We start from the raw sequence: 22,195 nt of genomic DNA, 5'->3' as shown, positions 1-22,195 counted from the left end.
CTCACAATGGGTAGAATTAACTTACCTTCAAGTTTTTAGTTGAATACCCCTCTCAAGAAGCTCCAAAAATCTCCCAAGAATGGAAGAAATGGGATAAAAATGGCTGACCCTCGTTTTTAAGGCATTCTGCCCAGCATAGTAATGTCCTTCTTCGCGAACACGGTAAAGGCCTCGTGTTCGCGAAGGCAAAATTCTCAGGCCCTTAAAATGTTCTTCGTGAACGCTACAGGGGTATCGCGAACGCGAAGGCTTACCTGGCCTACCCTTCGCGAACGCGAAGGGTAAAATACATTGATCCCTCCCAGGCCCCGTTCTTCTATGCGAATGCGAGAAGGCCTTCGCGAACGCATAGGCCTGGGATCCCCAAGATTCACGAACGCGACCCCCTCTTCATGAACGCGAAGGTTAATGGCCCAGCTCCTCAAATTCCTTCATCGCGAATGCTAGAGCTCTTCTACGTTCGCGAAGAAGGAAACCAGAACTGGAAAATGTGATTTTTCCAACTTAGCTCCGGGTGGTTCAAAACTAACTCGAGCCACTCGGGACCCCGTCTAAATTTACCAACAAGTATGTAACCATAATACGGACTCGCTTGAACTCTCGAAACATGTAAATCAACAACAAAACCAAGAATCGTACCCCAAAACCGAATTGAATCAGAATATGAACTTCAAGTTTCCAAATTGCCCCGAACGCGCCAAATTATACTTAGACTACTCGGAATGACACCAAATTTTGCGTGCAAGTCTTAAATCACCATACGGAACTATTCCTAGACTCGGAATTCCAAACAGACCTAGATTAATCCAAAACCTCTCCAAACCAAATTTGAAGAACTTTAAACCTTCAAAATAGTCAACTTTTACTATTAAGCGCTGAAACGCTCCCGGGTCATCCAAACCCCGATCCGAACATAATACCAAGTCTAGAATCATCATACGAACCTACGGGAACCGTCAAATCTTGATTCCGAGATCGTTTACTCAAAATGTTGACTGAAGTCAAACTTGGCCTTTTATAGCTAAACTAAGGAACCAAGTGTTCTGATTTCAACCCGAACCCTTCCAAATCTCGAATTAACCATCCTCGCGAGTCATAAAACAGTAAAAGAACATAAGGGGGAGTCTTATATAGAAGATAAAATGACCGGTTGGGTCATTATATTTGCAAGAATGGCACTGTTACGCCGGTCCTGCCAGGCATACTTAGTCTACAAATGAAGTGTGTAACGTTAGATCAAATTATTATTAATATAATGCTTAAATAGATAAGAATTGTATTAAACCCTTAAATAGGTTAAAACTTTGCTCCACGAGCTCCGGTGGAAATTCACTCCAAGTCCCATAAGGTGCATCATACAACCGGCCAAGAGCTTCAGTGATTATCTTTGTAGCCTGATGACTAGGTATGAACCTACAACATAGCAATTATATTAAATAAACAAGACTAACTATTATAATTCAGCAAAAACAAAGAAGTAATAAATAAATCTTACCCATTGCCCTCATGCCTAATGATCATCATATGATAACGATCATACTGCATTTCCTCTAGATCATTATCCTCCGTTGAATTTGAAGCGTACGTAGAAGGGGGAGGCATCTGGCACGGCGCTACTATCTCAAAGGCGAAGTCTAGAAATTCTAGGAGACGAACTCGGTGGGAAGGGAGACGGTGTCGCTGATGAAGATGGATGCGATTTAGACCTTTGTTGCGATCTAGACCCTTGCTGCGATCCAGACCACTGCTGCGATCCGGGTGGCTAAAATCTAGATGGATGTGATCCAGCTGGTGGTGAAGCAAATGGAGCAGATGACGGGAGTATCACCACATGGCCCTGTGACTGCTGACTCGATGGACCCATGTAACTATATTCAGGATCATGTGGAGGAAGCGAGGTATAGCCCTGTGGTGGAGAATGGTAAGAATACTACTGGGAGGGCGAATGATAGGTAGTCTGATGAGTAGATGGATGTGGTGGAAAAGATGTGTGCCTAGAAGATTGATATCAGCCATCAGCAACAGAGGGATGCAAGTGTGGAATAGAAGGAAGCGAGGGTGTAGCACCATCTCCATGATAAATGTGCCTCTTATCCTTCCTAAACCTACCTCGACCCCTACTGGTCATCTGCATAAATTACAAAAAATGTTAAAATTGAGAATATAAATCTATATAAGTTGAGAGAGCTTGAAAAAACTAACATTCTAGTCGTCTTCAAAGTATCCTTCCTCGTTCGAAAATTCTTCCTCTTCACTTATTTCATTTTCATCGGCTCATTCTTCGTCCTTATTTTCTATGATTGTTATTTCCTCCATATCAACTTCTTCTAATCTGCGTTGAGGATGCTCCAAGTCATTTTCTAACTGATCATCCACCATTTTGGTTAACACTTGAGGTATCATTTTGGTAAGGAACATCTAGCACATTCTCAACTTAAGTTTATGTTGTTGTTGCTACAACTTAAGTTTTAATATAGCATTACATCTTATAGCACTATACATTTTATTTATAATTATGTTATAGCGTGTTTGATGCCGATACTTAGACTCGATCGCTCCAAATTAAAACTCAATATATATTTAATTTAGGTCGTCAGTACACCCGAAGTCGGTCAGTTTTAGCCAAGATCCAAATTATAAGTACTATTTAATATTTAATTAATTTTGTATACACACACACACAAAAAAATATATATACACACACACATACACACACACACATATATATATATATATATATATATATATTCTCAGATCATTTGATTTTATCGATTATATGTTGTTGTTGCTACAACTTAAGTTTTGATATAGCACTATACATTTTATTTTTAAATGTGTTATAGCGTGTTGGATGCAGATATTGTGTCAATTGATCTACTGATGAAGTATCCGAGCAAAGTACTAATAAGGTGATCGAGAATAAAATATTCAAGTTTGTATTGATTGTACACATCTTGGAGCATCTAGTCACTCATTATACCGGAGCATCTAGTCACTTAAACTCCAAGATTTGTTTTCTTATTTAGTCACCGATCAATCATTCGAGTATGAACAGTTGATAATAAATCATCAACGCTAGTCATATGTAGGTAAGTGTAAATTATCATAAATGAAATAAAATCATAAACTCTATTAGAATCTATTACACGTATACGGATATGAAGTGTAATTTATATGAAAGTACGCAGATGATAAACATTATATATATAATTGATCGAGTTTAATTGATATAGTCGTTGTATCCAACAGGTTATGATATATATATATATATATATATATATATATAAGAGAGAGAGAGAGAGAGAGAGAGAGAGATTGTAAATAACAATAATTTAGAAGTGGTTGACTATTTTTGCCAACTAATACCGAATTTTGGTCTGTATATTCATAATAATTTTAAACACTTACTTTTGTTATGGGAAAAAAATAATTGAGCCTGGGTGGGAAATTAAATCAAAATTTCCAACCGAATTCGGTCGGTATACTTAAATATTTTTAATTAAACTTTTTTTGGTAGATAATATGCAAGTGTAACCAGGTCTTGGTCAAATATTGACTAATTTTCGATCAACATCGGTCGAAAGTTTTATGTGTCAGACAAAGCACGATTTCTTTATTGTGGGATCACTTTTTCCGACCGAAAATGATCGTGTTTTTTTAATAAAAGATTTTATTTGACTTTTGCGACCAATCTAGTTATTTTCCGACCGATTTCGGTCGGTATGGTTTGGACGGATTTTGGCAGATTTCTAGTAGTGAAAGGGTCAAAGGATTCTCAAATTTTGCTCTAGGAGTATTCTTTTCTCCTATTTTTTTTTTCTTCCTTTAATTTGTTTATATATTAAGTTTTTTGGGGTTGGACTTGCGGAATTTGTGTATTTCCATGAAACAAATGAAACAGTGCTAGGTTGATTATACATAACTGTATGGCAATGAGAGTGTAACAGCATCAAGTAAAAAAAAAGGCGAAACAGAAAACAAGTTGATCCTTATTGGCAACATATTGTTGCAAGTCAGCCGGTAGATTTGGTTTTGTAGTCCATTACAACTGTGATTTTAATCATATGACCCTTTTCACAGGAGATAAATAAAACATGGGAGATCTTTATAGAGTCATTTTCTTGTATTCAAGTCGTAAGTGGACATAGGAGATCATTTATAGATACAAGCATCTGGATGAAAATTGATTAGATTTCTTGTATTGCTGTTGACTATTAATTCCATTTGGCTCATTCTGAGAGAATCTCCAATAGTTGTGCTTGCTATTGCATTTTTGGTATTTTGAGATTGTCTGGTAGTTTTCCGAGAAGGTATAAGACAACGCCTCCAGATGGAGGTCGTTATATCCTCTTTACTCATACTGCTCGAATTCCATTTCCATTTGGAAGTTCAAACAAGCTTAAGGATTTGTTATTGTCCGTTGAAGCTTCTTTAGACTTGAACTTGAATTAGTGCAGAAGTGAATGTGGAGAGTCTGCAGACAGTGGCGCAATTAATTTGAGAGTTTTCGCTGTTTGTCATTTGCCGTGCTGTCGTAGAATGAATGAGCTTCGTATGCACCTGGAAAAATTTGAAGAATATGTTTGCAAATGTGTTATGAACTATGGAAATTAAGACTTTAGATAGGCTAAAGGATTATATTGCATGGACTCTCCAAAATGCTGCCGCACTCGTGTGGGATTCTCCAAAAATACACTACTATTTTTGAAGGATCCGACACGCACCTGATATTTTCGGAGTGTCCAAGCATCATAGATAAAGGACGAAGGAAATATTGGAACTGCAGTCTGCACAATGAAGAAGGGTAGATTTTGACCGAGAGTTTTGACTATCCTAACAATTTTCTTATATTTAAAATGGTTGGGGTTGGAGGAGCCGATTTAGCTTCCAACAGTTCAAATCTTAAAAGATCTGGAATTTTTTTTGTGAAAGTTTTCTGGCCTCTTGGAAGGGAAGTTTCTCAACACTTAAAAAGGAATAGGAAATTGGAAACTGAGTTTCAAAAGAGACTCATTATTGAAATCTTAAAAATGGAGAATGACCAGGTTCTAGTTGCAGTGGTTTACTCTTCAAAATTCTTAAAAGAAAATAATTACAGTTAGTTAAATCCAGAGTAAATGATTTCTATTATCAGCACTTTTGACTATCCATCTCGCTATGTTTAAGCCCGTGTCAATCCAATATTTAAGAAAAATTAGGCTCTCTATATTTTTTATTGGAACATAAATTACTAACAAGACCAATAGACTCTTATTGACCAATGGAATTTTTTTTTTTTTTTGGGTAAATATCAATGGAAAAATTAGGTTGATGATTTCCCATTTTGCCTTTTAAGTATAGTCTTATTTCACGGTATGTTTCTCTATGCTTTCAATATTATGTTTTTTGGATTAAAAAAAAAGTACAGAAAACATGAATAGATCGTAGCAGACGAAGAAAACAATTGATTAGAGCAAGAAAAAGAGAGAATAGAACAGGAAAATTACATGTAATACTAACATTCTACGTTAAACCTGAATTGTAGCACAACCAAGAAAACAAGGAAAACTTTCTTCCACCAATATTTTGGAATCATTTCATATCCTCAAATTCTCGAACAGAAAACTATCAATAATGTCATTCATTTCACTATAAATAGGTGCTTTCACTTTGCAAAATCTCAAGCCAAAGGGGATCAACAACCTCTTAAATAATTAACCCCAAAAAATCTTTAATTTCAAATAAAAGAGATAAAATAATGGGGGTGAAGAAACTAGCCATTGCTAGTGTTGCTTCAATTCTTCTAGTGGCTTGTGTGGTGGCAGCAGCCATCTCATTCACAAAGAGGAATGAAGATCATTCATCCAATTCTACTGATTCTCACCTTTCAACTTCTACCAAGTCTGTCCAAGCTATTTGTCAACCCACTGATTACAAAGAAACTTGTGAAAAAAGTCTTGCCAATGCTAAGAACATCAACGATCCAAAAGAACTCATTAAAGTGGCGTTTAACGCCACAATCAACGATCTCTCTAACGTTATAAAAAATTCTGCTTCGTTGATTGATGAAGCTAAGAAAGATCCTAGGACAAAAGACGCGTTACAAACGTGCCAAGGTCTTCTTGATGTTGCAATTGATGATCTTACGAGGTCTTTTGACAAATTTGACAAATTTGAGGTCAGTAAAATCAAGGATTACACCGATGACTTAAAAACGTGGCTCAGTAGTGCCATTACTTATCAAGAAACATGTTTGGACGCTTTTGAGAACACGACTGGTGATACTGGTGAGAAAATGAAAAAACTTTTGAAAAATGCAGGGGAACTCACGAGCAATGGTTTAGCTATGGTTTCGAGTTTTGGTGAAGTTGTAGCCAACTTGAATATCCCTGGTGTAAACCGACGATTATTAGACGCCCACGAAAGGATGCTCTCTGATTCCCTTAAGCCAAATGTTATAGTTGCAATTGATGGAAGTGGACAATATAAGTCTATAAATGAGGCACTTAATGCTGTGCCTAAAAAGAATACTCAAAAATATGTCATTTTTATTAAGGCTGGTGTTTACAATGAGCATGTTGAAATTCCAAGGAAAATGAACAACATAATATTTATTGGTGAAGGCCCAACCAAGACTAAAATTACTGGTAGCTTGAACTATGCTGATGGCACTGGCACTTTTAAAACCGCCACATTTGGTAAGTCATTTCGTTCATCCTACTCCCTTTCTTTCAATTTATGTGAAACTTTTTCCTTTTAAAATACTCTAAAAAGTTGAACATTGTTCCTACATCCGGCCACAAAGTTTCACATTTTCTTCAAATGTTAGTAAACATGATGCATGAGTCAAACTAATGCATTGAATTTTTTATTCGGTCAAATAACATAAAAAGTTTAACATCGTTCCTACACCCGGCCATAAAATTTCACATTTTCTTAAAATGTTAGTAAATATGATGCATGAGTCAAACAAACGCATTGAATTCTTTATTCAGTCAAATACTATCACATAAGACGGGATGAAAATAGTACACATATTTGTTCATTCTTGACATTTTCTATTTCATGCAGCTGTCAATGGAGATTATTTCATGGCTAAAGATATCGGATTCGAGAACACAGCAGGACCAGTGAAGCACCAAGCCGTTGCACTTCGTGTCTCGGGAGACATGGCCATTTTCCACAACTGTCAAATCGATGGTTATCAAGACACACTATACGTCCACTCCTATCGCCAATTCTTCCGCGATTGCACCATTACAGGAACCATAGATTTCATCTTTGGTGACGCTGCAGCCGTGTTCCAAAACTGCCAAATGATAGTAAGAAAACCAATGGATAATCAAGCTTGTATGGTAACAGCACAAGGTAGAAAAGATCATCGCGGAGTTGGTGGAATAGTCATGCAAAATTGTCAAATTAAGGCCGAACACGATTTTCTTGCTGCTCAACCACCAATTAAAGCGTATTTAGGACGGCCATGGAAAGAATTTTCAAGAACAATAATTATGCAATCTGAAATTGATGGGTTTATTGCACCAGAGGGATGGTCACCTTGGGTTGGTAATTTTGCACTTGACACTTTGTTTTATGCAGAGTATCAAAATAGAGGTCCAGGTTCAATTACATATAGTAGGGTTAATTGGAAAGGTTACCAAAAGACAATTGCACCTCAGGTTGCTGCACAATTTACTCCTGCTGTGTTTATTATGGGTGATGAATGGGTTAAGTTGAGTGGTGTACCATATGAACCTGGCATGATTAGGGTTTAATTTTAATTCTATCTTGGATATGACTTGTAATATTTAAGTAAAAATTTCTTCTCCAATAAAACATTCATTTTAGTGCGGGTAATAGTCTATACATTGCGAAATTAGTAATCGAAAAGCCTTTACACTATTCGTGTATATGAGTTAAATTATATTTAGAAACCATCACCTTAATTACAAAGGTTCCGGGGAACTTAATCCCTGAATTTTCCAGCATAATAGTTCGTAAAAGTTTTCACTCCGTCGCTCTAAAAAAACAACGTAACATGCTCGATTAGCAAAGTTAATTTTGGTATGAATTGAGACATCGAATTCATTATTTTATATTAAAAATATGACAAATGACAATTTTGATAGATAAATTGACAAACTTCCGAAAAGAAAAGGTAAAAAAGATATGTGTTGGCTATGAATTCACGTGAATTTAGTTTCTTTTGCCCACCTTATATATATATATATATATATATATTAAGAAATTTAATACTATAAATATTTGATTATGAATCAATTAAAGTTATTATTGTAGTATTAACTTGAGGTCACTATAAAAACCATAAATTCAAAATTTGGATCCATGTCTGCTTGCCCTAATTCTAAATCCAATTATTGTTTAAAGATAGAAGTTCTTAGATTTGGATGGCAAAAACTTCAAAATCTAGGGAAACTGAGTCATGAAAATGAATAAGTTTAGCTCCAGTAATGGATAGTGCTATTAATTCTCCCAATAAATGAGCAACAAAAGAGACTGAAACAAGCAACATCATAGATGATAAATGGAGGTTAATTTCATATGGGAACTAGTTGTATCAATAAAATCACAAAATTCATTAAGTCTCTTAAAAAAGGACAAAGACTAATGAATATCGTATTTACACCGATCGAATTTTAAAAAGTCCTTCGCCACTTATCTTCTCATCTACCTTCTTTATCTTCTGATCAGATCACCTGGCTTCTTTTAAGCCCTACTTGAAAGGCTTACTTTTTAAAAAATACTGTCTTTATTAAGAGTCCCTTAAGAAACCAAGCTCTTTCAGATAGTAAGATTCGCTTAACTTCATACCTCTAAATGCTCGTGACTATCATCGGATAGTCACTTTGCTTTCGTTTAATTTTAGACTAAAAATAAAAGGTAGCTCGGTGCACAAAATATCTCAGGTTTATGCAGGATTGGGGAAAGGACCGCATCGGAGGAGTGTGATGTATATTTAGACTGAAAAAATAAGACAAAAAGATTAATCAAATTTCCGGCAACATGTCATCACCTGAGTTCTGGCTTTTACATCATTTTCTCTTTAGCTCAATCACGTGAATGGTCTATATATGAATAACAGTGAAGCTTTTGTAAGTTAACTACAAAAAGCTCTGCAATTTTCTCTCGCGGAAGGCCTCGTCAGAAATGATCCCAAAAACATTCAACGATCCAATCTTCCAACCACTTCCCCTCTATTTTTATTTTTGTTTTTGCCTCTCTAATCATTTATAAGGACCATATATTTATTTTGTTCATTATTACAAATCATGTGCACCTCCGGCCAGTAGCGGAGCTAGGATTTACTACTCCTATTGTTTAATGAAAATGTTAAAATGGATGTATAGTTAAATAAGATTAAATAAGACCAGAAAATGTAAATTAAAGTAGTACACATATGGATAAGGTAATAAATCGATTTTCCTTGCTGCCAAAAGGAGTTATGTAAACTGTCTTACTCTTAATGATATGAACATCCGTGTTCTTGAGGCGGATAAAATAACATAATGTCATGTCGTTTGAAATAGTATGATCATTTCTTGCTTCAACCTCCAGATTCACTAGTTTATAGCTGAAATTAGGGGTGTACAAACCGAACCGAAAAATCGCACCAAATCGAAAAGTCAAACCAAACCGATTAAAAAATCCGACTTGGTTTGGTTTGGTATTGAGTAAAAAAATCTGAACCAACCCGACTTATAAATATATAATTTTTATATATACTTTTAAGATTTTATATAGAATTTACTTTAAAAAATATCTAGAAATATTTGGAATTCTCTTACGGGATATAATATTTAATAAAATATGAAGTGCTCCATATTTATTAACCGTAAATAATGAGTTGTATGATCACTTTCTTATCAAGTATTACTGAACGTCAATCTCTTTGTTCTTCCATATTCATATCATATGTTAAGATCTATTAAATTCTTATATCTTTTTCGAATTTGAAGTGATTATTAATATTTAGGTATCATATTGATTTTTATGTTTAATTACTAAATTTCGTTAACCTGAAAGTGTACATCAACGAAAAATTATTGTCAGACGACTAAAAAAATAACTATTATATGTTACTAATAGAATTCTCCCATAAGAATATTTTAATCGATAATAATATGTTTGTCAATTTTTTATATTTTTACTAAATATATATTTACTTATCAAATACTTAACAAAGTAAGATTGAAATAATATTCAAGTAACAAAAAACTCAAAAACCCAAAAAACCCGACAAAACCGAATCAATCCAAACCGATATAGTTGGTTTGGTTCGGTTTTGAAAATAACCGAACCAACTCGGTCCATGTACACCCCTAGCCGAAATTATAGTTGTTTGCATATGTTAAAAAGGACAATGTAGACCTAAGATCACGTGCAATGAAATTGCCCTGAAAGATTGCTATCTCATAGAAACCATCTGACTTTAACTAAAAATATGCAGGATGAAACAAAAAAGTCCATATAATTTAAAATAAATTAGTTGATGTTGAGTTTTAATCATGTTGAGTTTTAATCTTGTTAGTCTTTAATAATACTAATCTTATATTTTGAAAAACAAAAAGAAAGCCAAATAGACAAGAGCATTTATTACTAGAGTTGCCAAATACCAACGGCCACTAAAGCCCCCAAAGGCGCGCTTAATTCATTTATATTTCACTTTTGACTTCCCATTTTTATTCAGCTTCCTTTCTAGTCTTCACTTCCCCCTTCCCTTCTACAAACTTTAAAAACCTTTTGCTTCTTAAAAAGGAAAACAATGTCAAACAAGTCTTCCATTTTCCCCGTTGCAGTACCTCAACATTTCAGTGACAATCGCTTCGATCCTCGAATTGATTATTTTCAGGTAAATTTCCTATCTTTCCTTGTAATAATATCATACCTAGCGTAATCCCGTAGGGAATATCGTCCCTATAACTTTTAACGTAAATTCTGAGTTCAAGATCAATAGTACGAATCTAAAAAATATCAAGATCAATCAGAAGAATATTATATAGATTGTAACTTATTATATCTTGAAATCAAATCCTTCAATTTGTTATGTTATTTTCTGTCTTGATTATTTAATTTGTCCTGACGCAAAAATTTGTTGTTATAGTACACCGATATTGCTTCATTTCTTTTCTAGTCTCTTTGACAAAATTCTTACTAATGATATTTATTTGAACCGTTTTATTCCAATATTCGATATTTTGGGATATTAATACCATTTATGAATGTGACAAAAAAAAACAGATCAAGAAAAACAACCACCGGAAAAGATGGTGGAGAAATGCTCTGTTCTTCTTCAAGTGGAATAAAAGGAAGCCTTTAAATGAAAGTCCTAAATACAGCAATTTTCACCATCGGAATGTTGTATTAAGTGGATCAATTTCTGGGCCGGTGTATATTACTGAGAGTAGAACTGGGTCAAACATGCCTCGCCGGAAAACCCGCCGGCCGTTTTCCGCTTCACTGGCCGGAAGTTTGATTCCGAGCAAGAAAGGTGATTTGGAGATATCATACGTTAATCTTTAGGAGTTTAACATGGACAGGCAGCAGACAACTTCATCTACTCCCATCTACTTAGGGCCCGTTTGCACATAAGAAATTTTTTCATTTTTTCCAAAAAAAAAAAAATTACTTTTTTTCGAAATTAGCGTTTTGTTCATAAAATTTTCAATTTTCACTTAAAAAAGCATTTTGGAATTTTTCAAAAATTCGAAAAACTCCAAAAAATTATTTTTCAAAATTTTCACTCACAAAACTTAAAAAACAACCCAAAATTATATTCATGTCCAAACACAACTCTAAATTTCAAATACCATTTTCACTTGAAAAAATATTTTCCCCTATTTTAAAATTTTACAATTCTTATGTCCAAACGCCCACTTAGTCACATGATGAAAGTATTTCAAATTTGAAATACTAGCTACTGTTAGTTACTCCTGTAGTTTCATTAAGTATTGCAACTTGTAATATATTCTTTTATGTTATTTTTAAGTATATAACTTTTATTTATTTTTTTGGAAGAATTCGTATCCAAATTCACATATAAATTTCAAGCTAGCCTCGTACTTCAAATTTGCCACATAAAATGAGATTCTTTTTAATAATGATAATGTTCGATCAATATGTGGATATTTTTAATTATTTCACCGGACATCTGTTACTTTATACCAACATATATGCCGGCTAAAAATGTTGGACAAAGTTTAAGCAAATTAAAGAAATTTTGAAGTGTTAGTTACATTATCTTTATCTTAGTTTTAGGTTCTTTTAAGTATGGAGATTAGAAAGTAGATGGTTCCCTTAAATATTTGGATTAATGGGTCGTTTTTAATTACTCCCTCAATTTTATTTTATTTGACATTATTTTGTTATTAGTCTATTTAAAAATAATGACTTATTTTTTTATAAGAAGAAATTTTAACTTTAATTTTCTATTTTTCTCAATTAAATTTTTTTATGGTTACAAATTTTTATTTTATTCTTAATGATATATTTTTATAGTAAAAAATAATTTAATTTTATGCTTAAAATTATAAATTTTAAAAAACATTATTAAACCAATTACCTAATCAAATTAAGTCCTATAAACTGAAACGAAAAGAGTAACTTTAATAGTTGGAAAAATGTTTTTTGCTCCTCTTTGTGCAAAAAGAGCTTCAATGATTCATGGAGAAGCTTAAAAGAGTTCTCCTTTTTCCTTGTGAATTGTATGTGTTCTGATCTTTTGGAGTATGTAAGGGGTCGTTTGGTAGAATGTAATAATACACATATTAGTTTTGGTAGTATTAATCTCTTATTTGGTAATGTTTTTCAATCTATATATAACTAATACTTGTATTAATCATAAATCATATTCAGTACTATTTTAATACATAGCAAACTATGGCATTAGCAATACTATGACTTTTAATATATTGATAAGCATGTATAAAGATAGAACTGCCTATCATGTAAAATAATGCACCAAACCAAACAGTCGATAAAAAATAATCTCAACTTAACTAATCTCAGCATTACTAATTTCAACATTACTAATATACCACATCCAATACTATTTCTTATACACTATACCAAACCATACCTAACTATTGTAATGAACTGGTACCGCTGCTACAGCTTGCGTTTGATTTGACAGAAGCCTGCTTATCTTCTCATTTGTTTTTGGTTTTTCACCTTTGCCTGAAGCTAAATTGAGCAAACAAATAGAATTTATTATTGTAATTTTAGTCAAAGGTCGATATCAAAAACACAAAAAGTATAGAGTATTACTCGTGTAACTCTTTTTTTCTTTAAATAAGCATTTAGTATTCGACATTAATTGACCCAACTAATTCAGTTTGCATTGTATATTATCTATATCTATCTATATCTATACTTATATCTATATCTATCTATCTATCTATATCTATCTATCTATATTATTATAAAAATACGAATAATTTATGTTAAATGTTGAACGAATAAAATATTTTTGAAACATTGATGACTTTTATACCTTTAAATATTTGTATAATTTAAGAATCTAATGATAAATTATATAATAATAGAATTCTTTTTCGATTTAAACTACACATATGCCTCACCCTACAACATTGATCTTGCTTGAGCTAGAAAAGTACGTCCATATTTGTCATTCAAAAAGAACTGTTGTTCCTAATTACAATTCCTTATAACAAGGCACTTACTAAAAGAAAAATTTAGTACTACGCTCTAAAAACATTTATAACATTTTGAACAAAGTGGAAAATTCTTTGTATTAGTTCATATAAAGTTAAAACTAAATTAAGTTAGTATCTTTTATGATATATTTTGTGTTCCTAAATATTAGGAGTTACTACATAATTCAAATAATTTGAGTTAATTTTTAAAATATAAAATAAAAAGAAAATAATTATATAATAACTTTTTCAAATATCAAATCTAATTTTAAAGGATAAAAAAATATAGGGGCAACTTTATATGAATATTTTTCTTTTACACGATCATAAAGTGGTTCTAATAATACATATGAGATTGTGCTCTTTAACTTATTATTTATTTTTACTTCAATATGAGTAATTGATTCCTTTACAAATTTCTCAACAAAAAAAAAATTAGACGGATGTTAGATTAGGTTTCCTAGAACAAGTACGTCCAAGTCTTCTATATATTGAAGTTTAACAAATTTTTCTGTTGAACGGTTTATTTTCATTATATGCTCATGTGCCATGAATTGTCTCTAATTCAAGATTTACATCAATTTATATATATTCAACTAAAAGGCAAATACTTTAGAATATTAATTTTAATGTAGTATGCGTGATGACTAGTTTAAAAATAATTTAAATTAACTGGAACACTGTCATGATCCAAAATCCACTAAAGGTCGTGATGGCGCCTAACACCGCCGTCAGGCAAGCCAACAGTGATTGATCAACTTAATTACTCATTTTTATTATTTTAAAATCAAAATTTTCATTAATTAAACAGTATAAAATAGAATTTACAGGGTAAAATGATAATATTTATATGAACTACAATAATGAACAACCAGTATGAACCCCCAAAATCCGGTGTCACAAGTGCATGAGCATCAACTAGGAAATATAATAAAATGCAACGTCTATCTAGAATACAAATTAGACAGGAGAATATAAATAACTCTGATGGAGACTCTGCAGGCTACGGATCGTGACATGGAATGCAGGTCACGGTAAAGTCCCCGCATTAGCTACGCCTTTGCGCCCAAAAGACCACCAGACATATATATACCTGCACAATACGTGCATCAAGTGCAGCATGAGTATGTAAATCAATGCAACCCAGTAAATATCTAGCCTAACCCCGGAGAAGTAGTGACGAGGGGTCGACATTGACACTTACTAGTGGTCCAATAAATCATGTACAATAAGAAGTAAACATATGCGAGACAGAGAAAGTAAACAAAATAAACAAATATAAGTACGTTGTACAATCCTCATCTCGACAATAAACTCAAGCTCTCAATTAGCAGTTACCTCCTCAACCGGAGCATATATATATCCAGATAGCTCGTCACAATCCAAATCAGAAAAACTCTCAGATACACTGGTTTCTTGTCAAATATTACGCACGATTCTGTAAGAGTATTTTATATAAATGCTGAGGCGTACGGCCCGATCCCATCATATTGTGTGCACTGTCGAGGGTCGAACGACACGAACCATAGATGCATCTATTATACTGCCGAGGAAAATGGCCCGCTCCCATGAGAGTGTGGTACAAAATCCTACCGAGGCGAACGACCCGATCCCATTAGATTAAGAAGCTTTGACGAGTCTCTGACCTCACTCACAAATAAACGTCTAAGTTATAAATTTTAAGAAAAATATTTCGATAAAAACGCATAGCGCGGGAGAAATTCGTAATAGGAGTACAATTATTCTGCAGCTAATTATGAAGCCCGTCAAATCTCTACAATAGCAAGTCTATTACTCTACGCAAATCTAGTCTCAAGCCGTAAAGTAAAATGAAGGAATTTAATAGACAAGGAACAACTCAAATAGTACAGTTATAGCATGACAGAAACCTAAGTCTACCCGAACATAACATGAATCTAGCTACATATGGACTCTCGTCACCTCGTGCGTACGTAACCCCCCGCAACAAGTAACACAAATCAAATACATCACCTAGAGGTAGTTTCCCCCTCACAGAGTTAGACAAGAGACTTACCTCGCTCCGAAGTTCCATAGCCGGCTCCAACGCCACTATAACACATCAAACTGATACCCGTCTCTCCAAAACTAGTCAAACAATATGTAAATCCATAAATATATACCCTATTACCCATAATTTAATAATTTATAATGATTCCCAACTCCGCTCAAAAAGCCAAAAAAGTCAACCCTCGGGCCCACGTGCCCGAATTTTGAAAATTTTTAAAGATAAACTCTACCCATAGCATTACGAACTTAAATATATAATTTATTCCTAATTCTATTTTCAAAATCGTGGTCAAAATCCAAAATTATTAATTCTAGGTCTTCCTCTTAAAATACCAAAATTATTCATAAATTTCCATGTAAAAAGCCGTATATAATCCAAGTATTTCACTAAAATTATGTGGGGATTACTTACCTTGCAATGGTTAATGAAAATCTCCACTTGAAACTCTTTAAAAATTGCCCAAACCAAGAGAGAATGAAAGAAAATGGGCCAAATCCCGTATAAAAATCCAATTTTGTCCAGCGGTTCCTCGCACCTGCGGAACAGTAGCTGCTTCTGCAGCTCCGCACCTGCGGAAAATCCATCGCAGGTGCGACTCCAGCACAAACCAACAGCCCTTGCTTCTGCGCCCCTAGTATTGCCATTGTTCTTCCGCTTCTGCGGGCCTCAAGCGCTTCTGCGCTCGCGCACCTGCGCTTCCATGTCCGCTTCTGCGCCCCAAGCCTTCTCGGCCAACCTCCGCTTCTGTGCTCCAATGGTCGCATCTGCGATCAAGAACGTGCGGGAATTCCTTCGCACCTGCGGTGTCTGCCCAGTTCACTTCCAGCCGCTTTTTGCGGTTCACTGCCTCGCTTCTGCGATGACGCTTCCGCAGAAGCGGTTGCACCAACAACCAGAATTCTTCAGCTTTTCCTTAAGTCTAAAATCCGATCCGTTAATCATCCAGAATCCACCCGAGGCCCCCTGGACCTTGACTAAACATACCAACGCGTCCGAAAACACATTACGAACTTAGTCGAGCCCTCAAATCACGCCAAACAACATCAAAACTATGAATTGTCGATCAAAATCCTTTTTCAAACTTTCAAACTTCGACGAACTCGTACGAACTATACCAAAATATTCTGGAATGACGCCAAATATTGCGTACAAGTCATAATTCATGATACAAGCCGATTCCAAGGCCCGGAACCTCAAATGGACATCGATAACACCAAAATCCACTTCAAATCAAACTTAAGAAATTCTTAAACTTTTCATAATAAGCGCTGAAATGCTCCCAGACCACCCGATACTTAACCCGAACATACGCCCAAGTCCGAAATCATCATACAAATCTATTGAAACCTTCAAATTCTGATTCCGAGGTTGTTTACTTAAAAGTCAAACCTTAGTCAATTCTTCCAACTTAAAGCTTCCGAATTTAGAATTTTCTTTTCAAATCAGCTCCGAACTTTCCGAAATCTAATTTTGACCACACATACAAGTTATAGAACATGAAGTGAAGCTACTCAAGGCCTCAAACCGCTGAACGATGTGCTAGAGCTCAAACTGACCGATCAGATCGTTACAAACACAATGATTGGATCGGCTTTGTGACAGAAGCAAAATATATTCATATAGAATGTGAAAATCAACTGGAACTTTCCAAACAAATAGGATGTTTGCATAATATAAGGTATTGATTTTACCTTTGTGTATCGTTTGAAGATATTGGGTTTATGAATTTAAGTTTTTTTTCAAACTATCTATCTTTTTCATATTTACCTTATTCTAGATAATAAATATTTATTTTTTAACAAAATAAATATTTGTATTGTTTAAGGTACTGATTTGTTGAGGAGTACGAATGTTATATTTAGAGCATTGGAGTAATATAATTCTTTTAAATGTATTTATTCTTCATGTCCACGTAATTCTTGATTATTCTCGATAGTACATATTTAAATAGTAGAGATTTATCCAAAAAATTTAAAATTATTTTAACTCAAACGACATGGAATAAATTTCAAAATTATCCTATACTTCTTCGTAATTCTGGATAATATTTTCAAGTAAAAGGTGTGAACTCGACGCAATTATGTAATTCGTGTGATTACCATATATTTTATTACTCTTACATATACTGAAAAAATTATGAAAAAACTTCTCAACAATGTTATGTTATATGTTAAAAATAAATCATCTTAATAGGTGCCACATGTAATTATTTTTCTTGCATGGTTGTGACTATTATTTTTTTTATATTTCAAAAGCCTTTAATTTGCTCTTGGGAAGAGTATATTCTAAGACAGATAAAAGTATTGATTTATAATTGAACGCCTTACATTCTATTATTTTTTAAAGATAAGGTACGTTCAACTATTTCTATTCCAATTGTAGTACGCATTGTATACGGGTTAAACCGAGCCCGTTGGACACCTCGGTTCTCGATGGAGTAAACGGAGCAGAGACATGATCGTAAGAAATCGGAATCGGGGTAAGGAGCCCCTCGAGTTGGAGTCTGGGCAAAACATCTGCCATCGGAAGAATCGGGGCCACATCCCCCAGGTTCGATTCGAACCCCAAAACTTCGAAGAGCATTACCAGATAATCGAGCACGACTAGCAAAGCGCCATGATATCCACGCCCAGCCGGATGTCACGGCGTGAATCTCGGCATGTATCGGCAGAAAATCTATGATTAGAAAAATGAAAGATTTTTATCTTTTATGGAATTGTACTTAGGGTAAAACTCCCCTACTATTTAAAGAGGAGTCTAACTATTCATTAGACACATTGTAACATGCATATCAAGGCAATATATTCTTATTTTCTCTGTTAATTCTTCATTGTTGTGAGCCTGAGATCAAAGGCAGGCATTACATTAAGCTGTTACTGAGTCCGGGATCACTCCCCTTAATTGATTTGATAATTTATTACATCATTTATCTGTTTAATCTAACATTTTTTATCATTTGTATTGAATTAATCAGCATATCCTTCAATCACATATAAATTCAATTATTATCTATTTTTTTTAGGGTAAACAGTTTGGCGCCCACCGTGGGGATAAGGATAATAGTGGCAATTTAATATAAATTTCCATAATACACTCTATTTTACACTTGTTCTTTGAGCTTTTAATTTCAGGTCAAATTAAAATGTCAGACTCCCAATCTGCCCATTTGAAAGTTGATGCTGAGTCCGGCCACCACGGCAAGAACAACAATGTGGTGCCCAGCAACGAGGTGCCTCCTATTGACCCCAACATATTCCCAGTCGCGGATCCAATTGATGCTAACTCACACGTGGCTATCGAAACAAACTTTCCTACTAACCTCGAAAACAACATTCGCGGGGGAGCCCGGTCGATAGCCCGAAGTACACACGACGGCAAAAGTGATGGGATCAACTTGCGGGTGATTTGCGAAATGTTACTGACTCAACAGGCAATGATAGCCCAGTTGCAGAACCAAAGTCGCGCCCCCAGCAGAGTCGAGCCCGAACCATCCCGGGAAAATACTCACAGAAATGGATCGACAATAGAAAGGTCGTGGGAAACAGAATCCGAAACCAACCCCAAGAGAATAAAGATGCTTGAGGAACTGACAAAATGGGTAAAATCGGGAGAAAAGAAAATCGAAGCCAACGACAAAAAAATGGAGACCTATAACTCCAGGGTCGATTAAATCCTAAGAGCACCACCGATACTGAAGGTCCTGGATTCCAACAAATTTGTCCAAACGCCTTTCCCTCCGAGCGCAACTCCGAAGCCGATACCAAATGTAAGGCCACGTAAATTTTGCCTAAAAACTTGGGGTTTCATGGTGCCAAACTAGGCTTATATGTTGACGAATGTAGAGATCGGTAAGAACTTTTTGATTTGAACAGTGCGCTGGGGAGTAAAGAAAAGTTTTTGGCAGAAGAAGACATTTCTGCGGCCTACTATGAGGACGCAAAATCACTCTGCGGGCCGTAGAGTGAAGCAAGAAACTGGGCAAGTTTGGATGGTATTGTGCGGTCCATTATTTGATTGCAAAACCGTTTCGCGGGCCGCAGATCGACCGCGAAACCAACATGAAAAATTTTCGGAGGGAGGTTCTGCGGCGCTTTATGTGACCGCAAAACTGGTCTACAGACCGCAGAATGACCGTAGAGTGGGGCAGAGTTTCCCAGTTCCGGAGGACCATTTCGCGGCCCATTTTGCGGACCGCAGATCTGTGACGGGGCTCCTTTTCTTCTAATTTTTTTTACCCGGCCCTATTTCAATATATTAGAGTAATGGACCACTTATTAAGGAAAAACAAAATATGTTCTAGAATGAGAGAGTGCCAAAGAGTGAGAGGGGGAGTTCCTAAGCCCATCATGGATCAATTCTTGCTCAAAGTTGAAGAAATTGTAAGAAGTTGAATTCCCACGATGATCTTGTAAGTCCCGATTTGTCCATTATGAATTGACTTTCCTGAATAAGTTTGGCATCAGATGATGTGTGTATATATATATATATATATATATATATATATATATATATTCAAAACGTGTTCCGGAATGTTCTTATCATATTGTGCTATTCTTCGGAAGAGTATTTGAAGTATGAGTATGTATTAAAATATTGTGACTTCAAGTCAAGTCCAAATAAAAGTGATCACATAAAATTGTATAAGAGATCATGTGTGCCTAAGACCCCAATTTTCTCAAGTATGTATTTAAAGTCTTAATTTGAAAGGCCTTATTGTTGATTATCCATGATAATGATTGAAAGTAGAATAGTGAGCTTGAATTATGAAGTACGACCAATATTCCAAGAATGATATTGCGTTATGGCCAATGATGCCAATAAAATAAATGACAAATAAAAGAATATGAATTGAGTGGTAAATTTTTTTTAAATAAATGCTTTGGGAGTATCGATTAGCCACCGAGGAAGGGTGGGTTGAAATAACCTAACCCCGAAACTACACATGCCGGTGTAAGAGTGATTGAGGGGTAAATCCCCGTGATATTGTGATGAGAACTGTTTCCCCTTTATGGGATGAGATTGATGTGTTGAGTTGTTTCCCCTTATATGGGATGAGATTATTTCTAGTAAGATGTGATGTGATGTCGACCCACACGGTATTGTGGTGAGATGCCTTAGCTGATCGGGCTGAGATCGGACACCATGCCATACACATGGTTGTATTGTGAGTGTATGTCTCGGGGTGAGACGGCTTAGCTGATCGGACTGAGATCGAACTCCGTGCTAAAACACGGTGGCATATCGGTGCTAAAGACCTCTCAACTTAAAATGCTGAAATTTACTTTTCCCTAATTTGTCACTTTGTTACCATTTCATCCTCTTATTGATTTCCTATTTCCTTCTCTGTTTACTGATATTCGTTCTATTGAGAGGGTGCTTAGTTTAGGTGCTAGTACTATTCCATATGTACTAACGTCCCTTTTGCCGAGGGCGCTGCATCTTTAATGGATGCAGGTGGTTCCATAGTAGGCGGTATTGATCAGTGATAGCAACACACCCCTCTCCTTAGCTGATTTGGTGAGCCCCACTTCATTTCAGGGTTCTGTATCTTCTATCCTTTGTACATAGCATTTTAAGGTATAATCGGGCCTTGTTGCTTGCACTATCATAGCACTCTTTTGTTCCTGTTAGAGGCTCCGTAGACATAGTGTGGGTTTTATCTATTATGAGAAGGTGAAAATAAAAATATTATAATTATATCATCTGTTCCACTTTAACTATGACTATATAATGTACATCTTTGAAGACTTGTTAATGGCGTAACTAATGAAAATGAACTGTTGTCGTTCACATGACTTCTTACTGGCTAATTAGTGAAATGCATTTTCCTCTTTATTTGTGGGTGAGTTGGGTAGACGGCTGTGTAGGCTTGCTCGACCGGGGTAAATCTGTTGAGCGCCGGTCGCGCTCCCCGAAGTCAGAGCGTGACAAACTTGGTATCAGAGCCTAAAGTTTTAAAGTGTCCTAGGATGTCTCGGAGCCATGTCTAGTAGAGTCCTTCTTATCGGTGTGTTGTAGACCACCCTCTATAATTAGGAGGCTACTTGGGCATTTAGGAATAATCCCTTTCTTTGATTTTCTAGATCATGTGATAAAGCTGATTGTAAGATTGTTCCTCCTTTAACTCGTGCTTTGCTCTAACTTTCAGTACATGGCACCTAGGAAGTAGGCAAGAACTGCCAAGGAGCCAATGTCACCCCAGGAGTGGCAGTTGATCCTTTACTTGATGATGCGGGTGAGCACCCGAGGGGTGAGAATATTTCCCCGACTACTACGCTACCTGATTCCACTACACCTGGTCAGACCGCACCAGTTCCTGCACCTATCGAGGGTTCAATGATCCCTCCAACTGATATTCCAGTTCTACCTCCAGCCCCAGCTTTCAGTCCCGGTGTATCCCATGGGGATCTTAGGGGAGCCATACAGATGTTGGCTCAAATAGTGTCTTCCCAGGCCCAAAGATCAGATGTTGCACCCACTTCTTCTAGTCAGCCAGGGGATTCCACTAGTTCCGGGT

At 35.4% G+C, this 22,195-nt stretch overlaps 1 protein-coding gene and 1 pseudogene across 1 annotated transcript; both read left to right on the top strand.

Annotated features, from left to right (window-relative positions):
• Nucleotides 1–5,654: 5,654 nt before the first annotated feature.
• On the top strand, nt 5,655–7,826 carry LOC104094721 (pectinesterase-like). The gene is made up of 2 exons (XM_009600731.4): nt 5,655–6,677; nt 7,051–7,826. The coding sequence occupies exons 1-2, from the start codon at nt 5,738–5,740 to the stop codon at nt 7,749–7,751; spliced, it is 1,641 nt and encodes a 546-aa protein (XP_009599026.1). The 5' UTR covers nt 5,655–5,737; the 3' UTR covers nt 7,752–7,826.
• A 2,840-nt stretch (nt 7,827–10,666) lies between these two features.
• LOC104094641 (uncharacterized) lies at nt 10,667–11,590 on the top strand (annotated as a pseudogene).
• Nucleotides 11,591–22,195: the final 10,605 nt, after the last annotated feature.

Source organism: Nicotiana tomentosiformis, chromosome 5 (assembly GCF_000390325.3).
Source record: "Nicotiana tomentosiformis chromosome 5, ASM39032v3, whole genome shotgun sequence".
Lineage (NCBI taxonomy): Eukaryota > Viridiplantae > Streptophyta > Magnoliopsida > Solanales > Solanaceae > Nicotiana > Nicotiana tomentosiformis.
The sequence above is the reverse complement of the archived record's forward strand: the minus strand, read 5'-3'. Positions and strand labels throughout refer to the sequence as shown.

Coding starts and splice junctions, on each gene's coding strand:
- LOC104094721 (XM_009600731.4), top strand. CDS start 5,738: ATGGGGGTGAAGAAACTAGCCATTGCTAGTGTTGCTTCAATTCTTCTA. Junction 6,678..7,050: donor TTTTAAAACCGCCACATTTG/GTAAGTCATTTC, acceptor TATTTCATGCAG/CTGTCAATGGAGATTATTTC.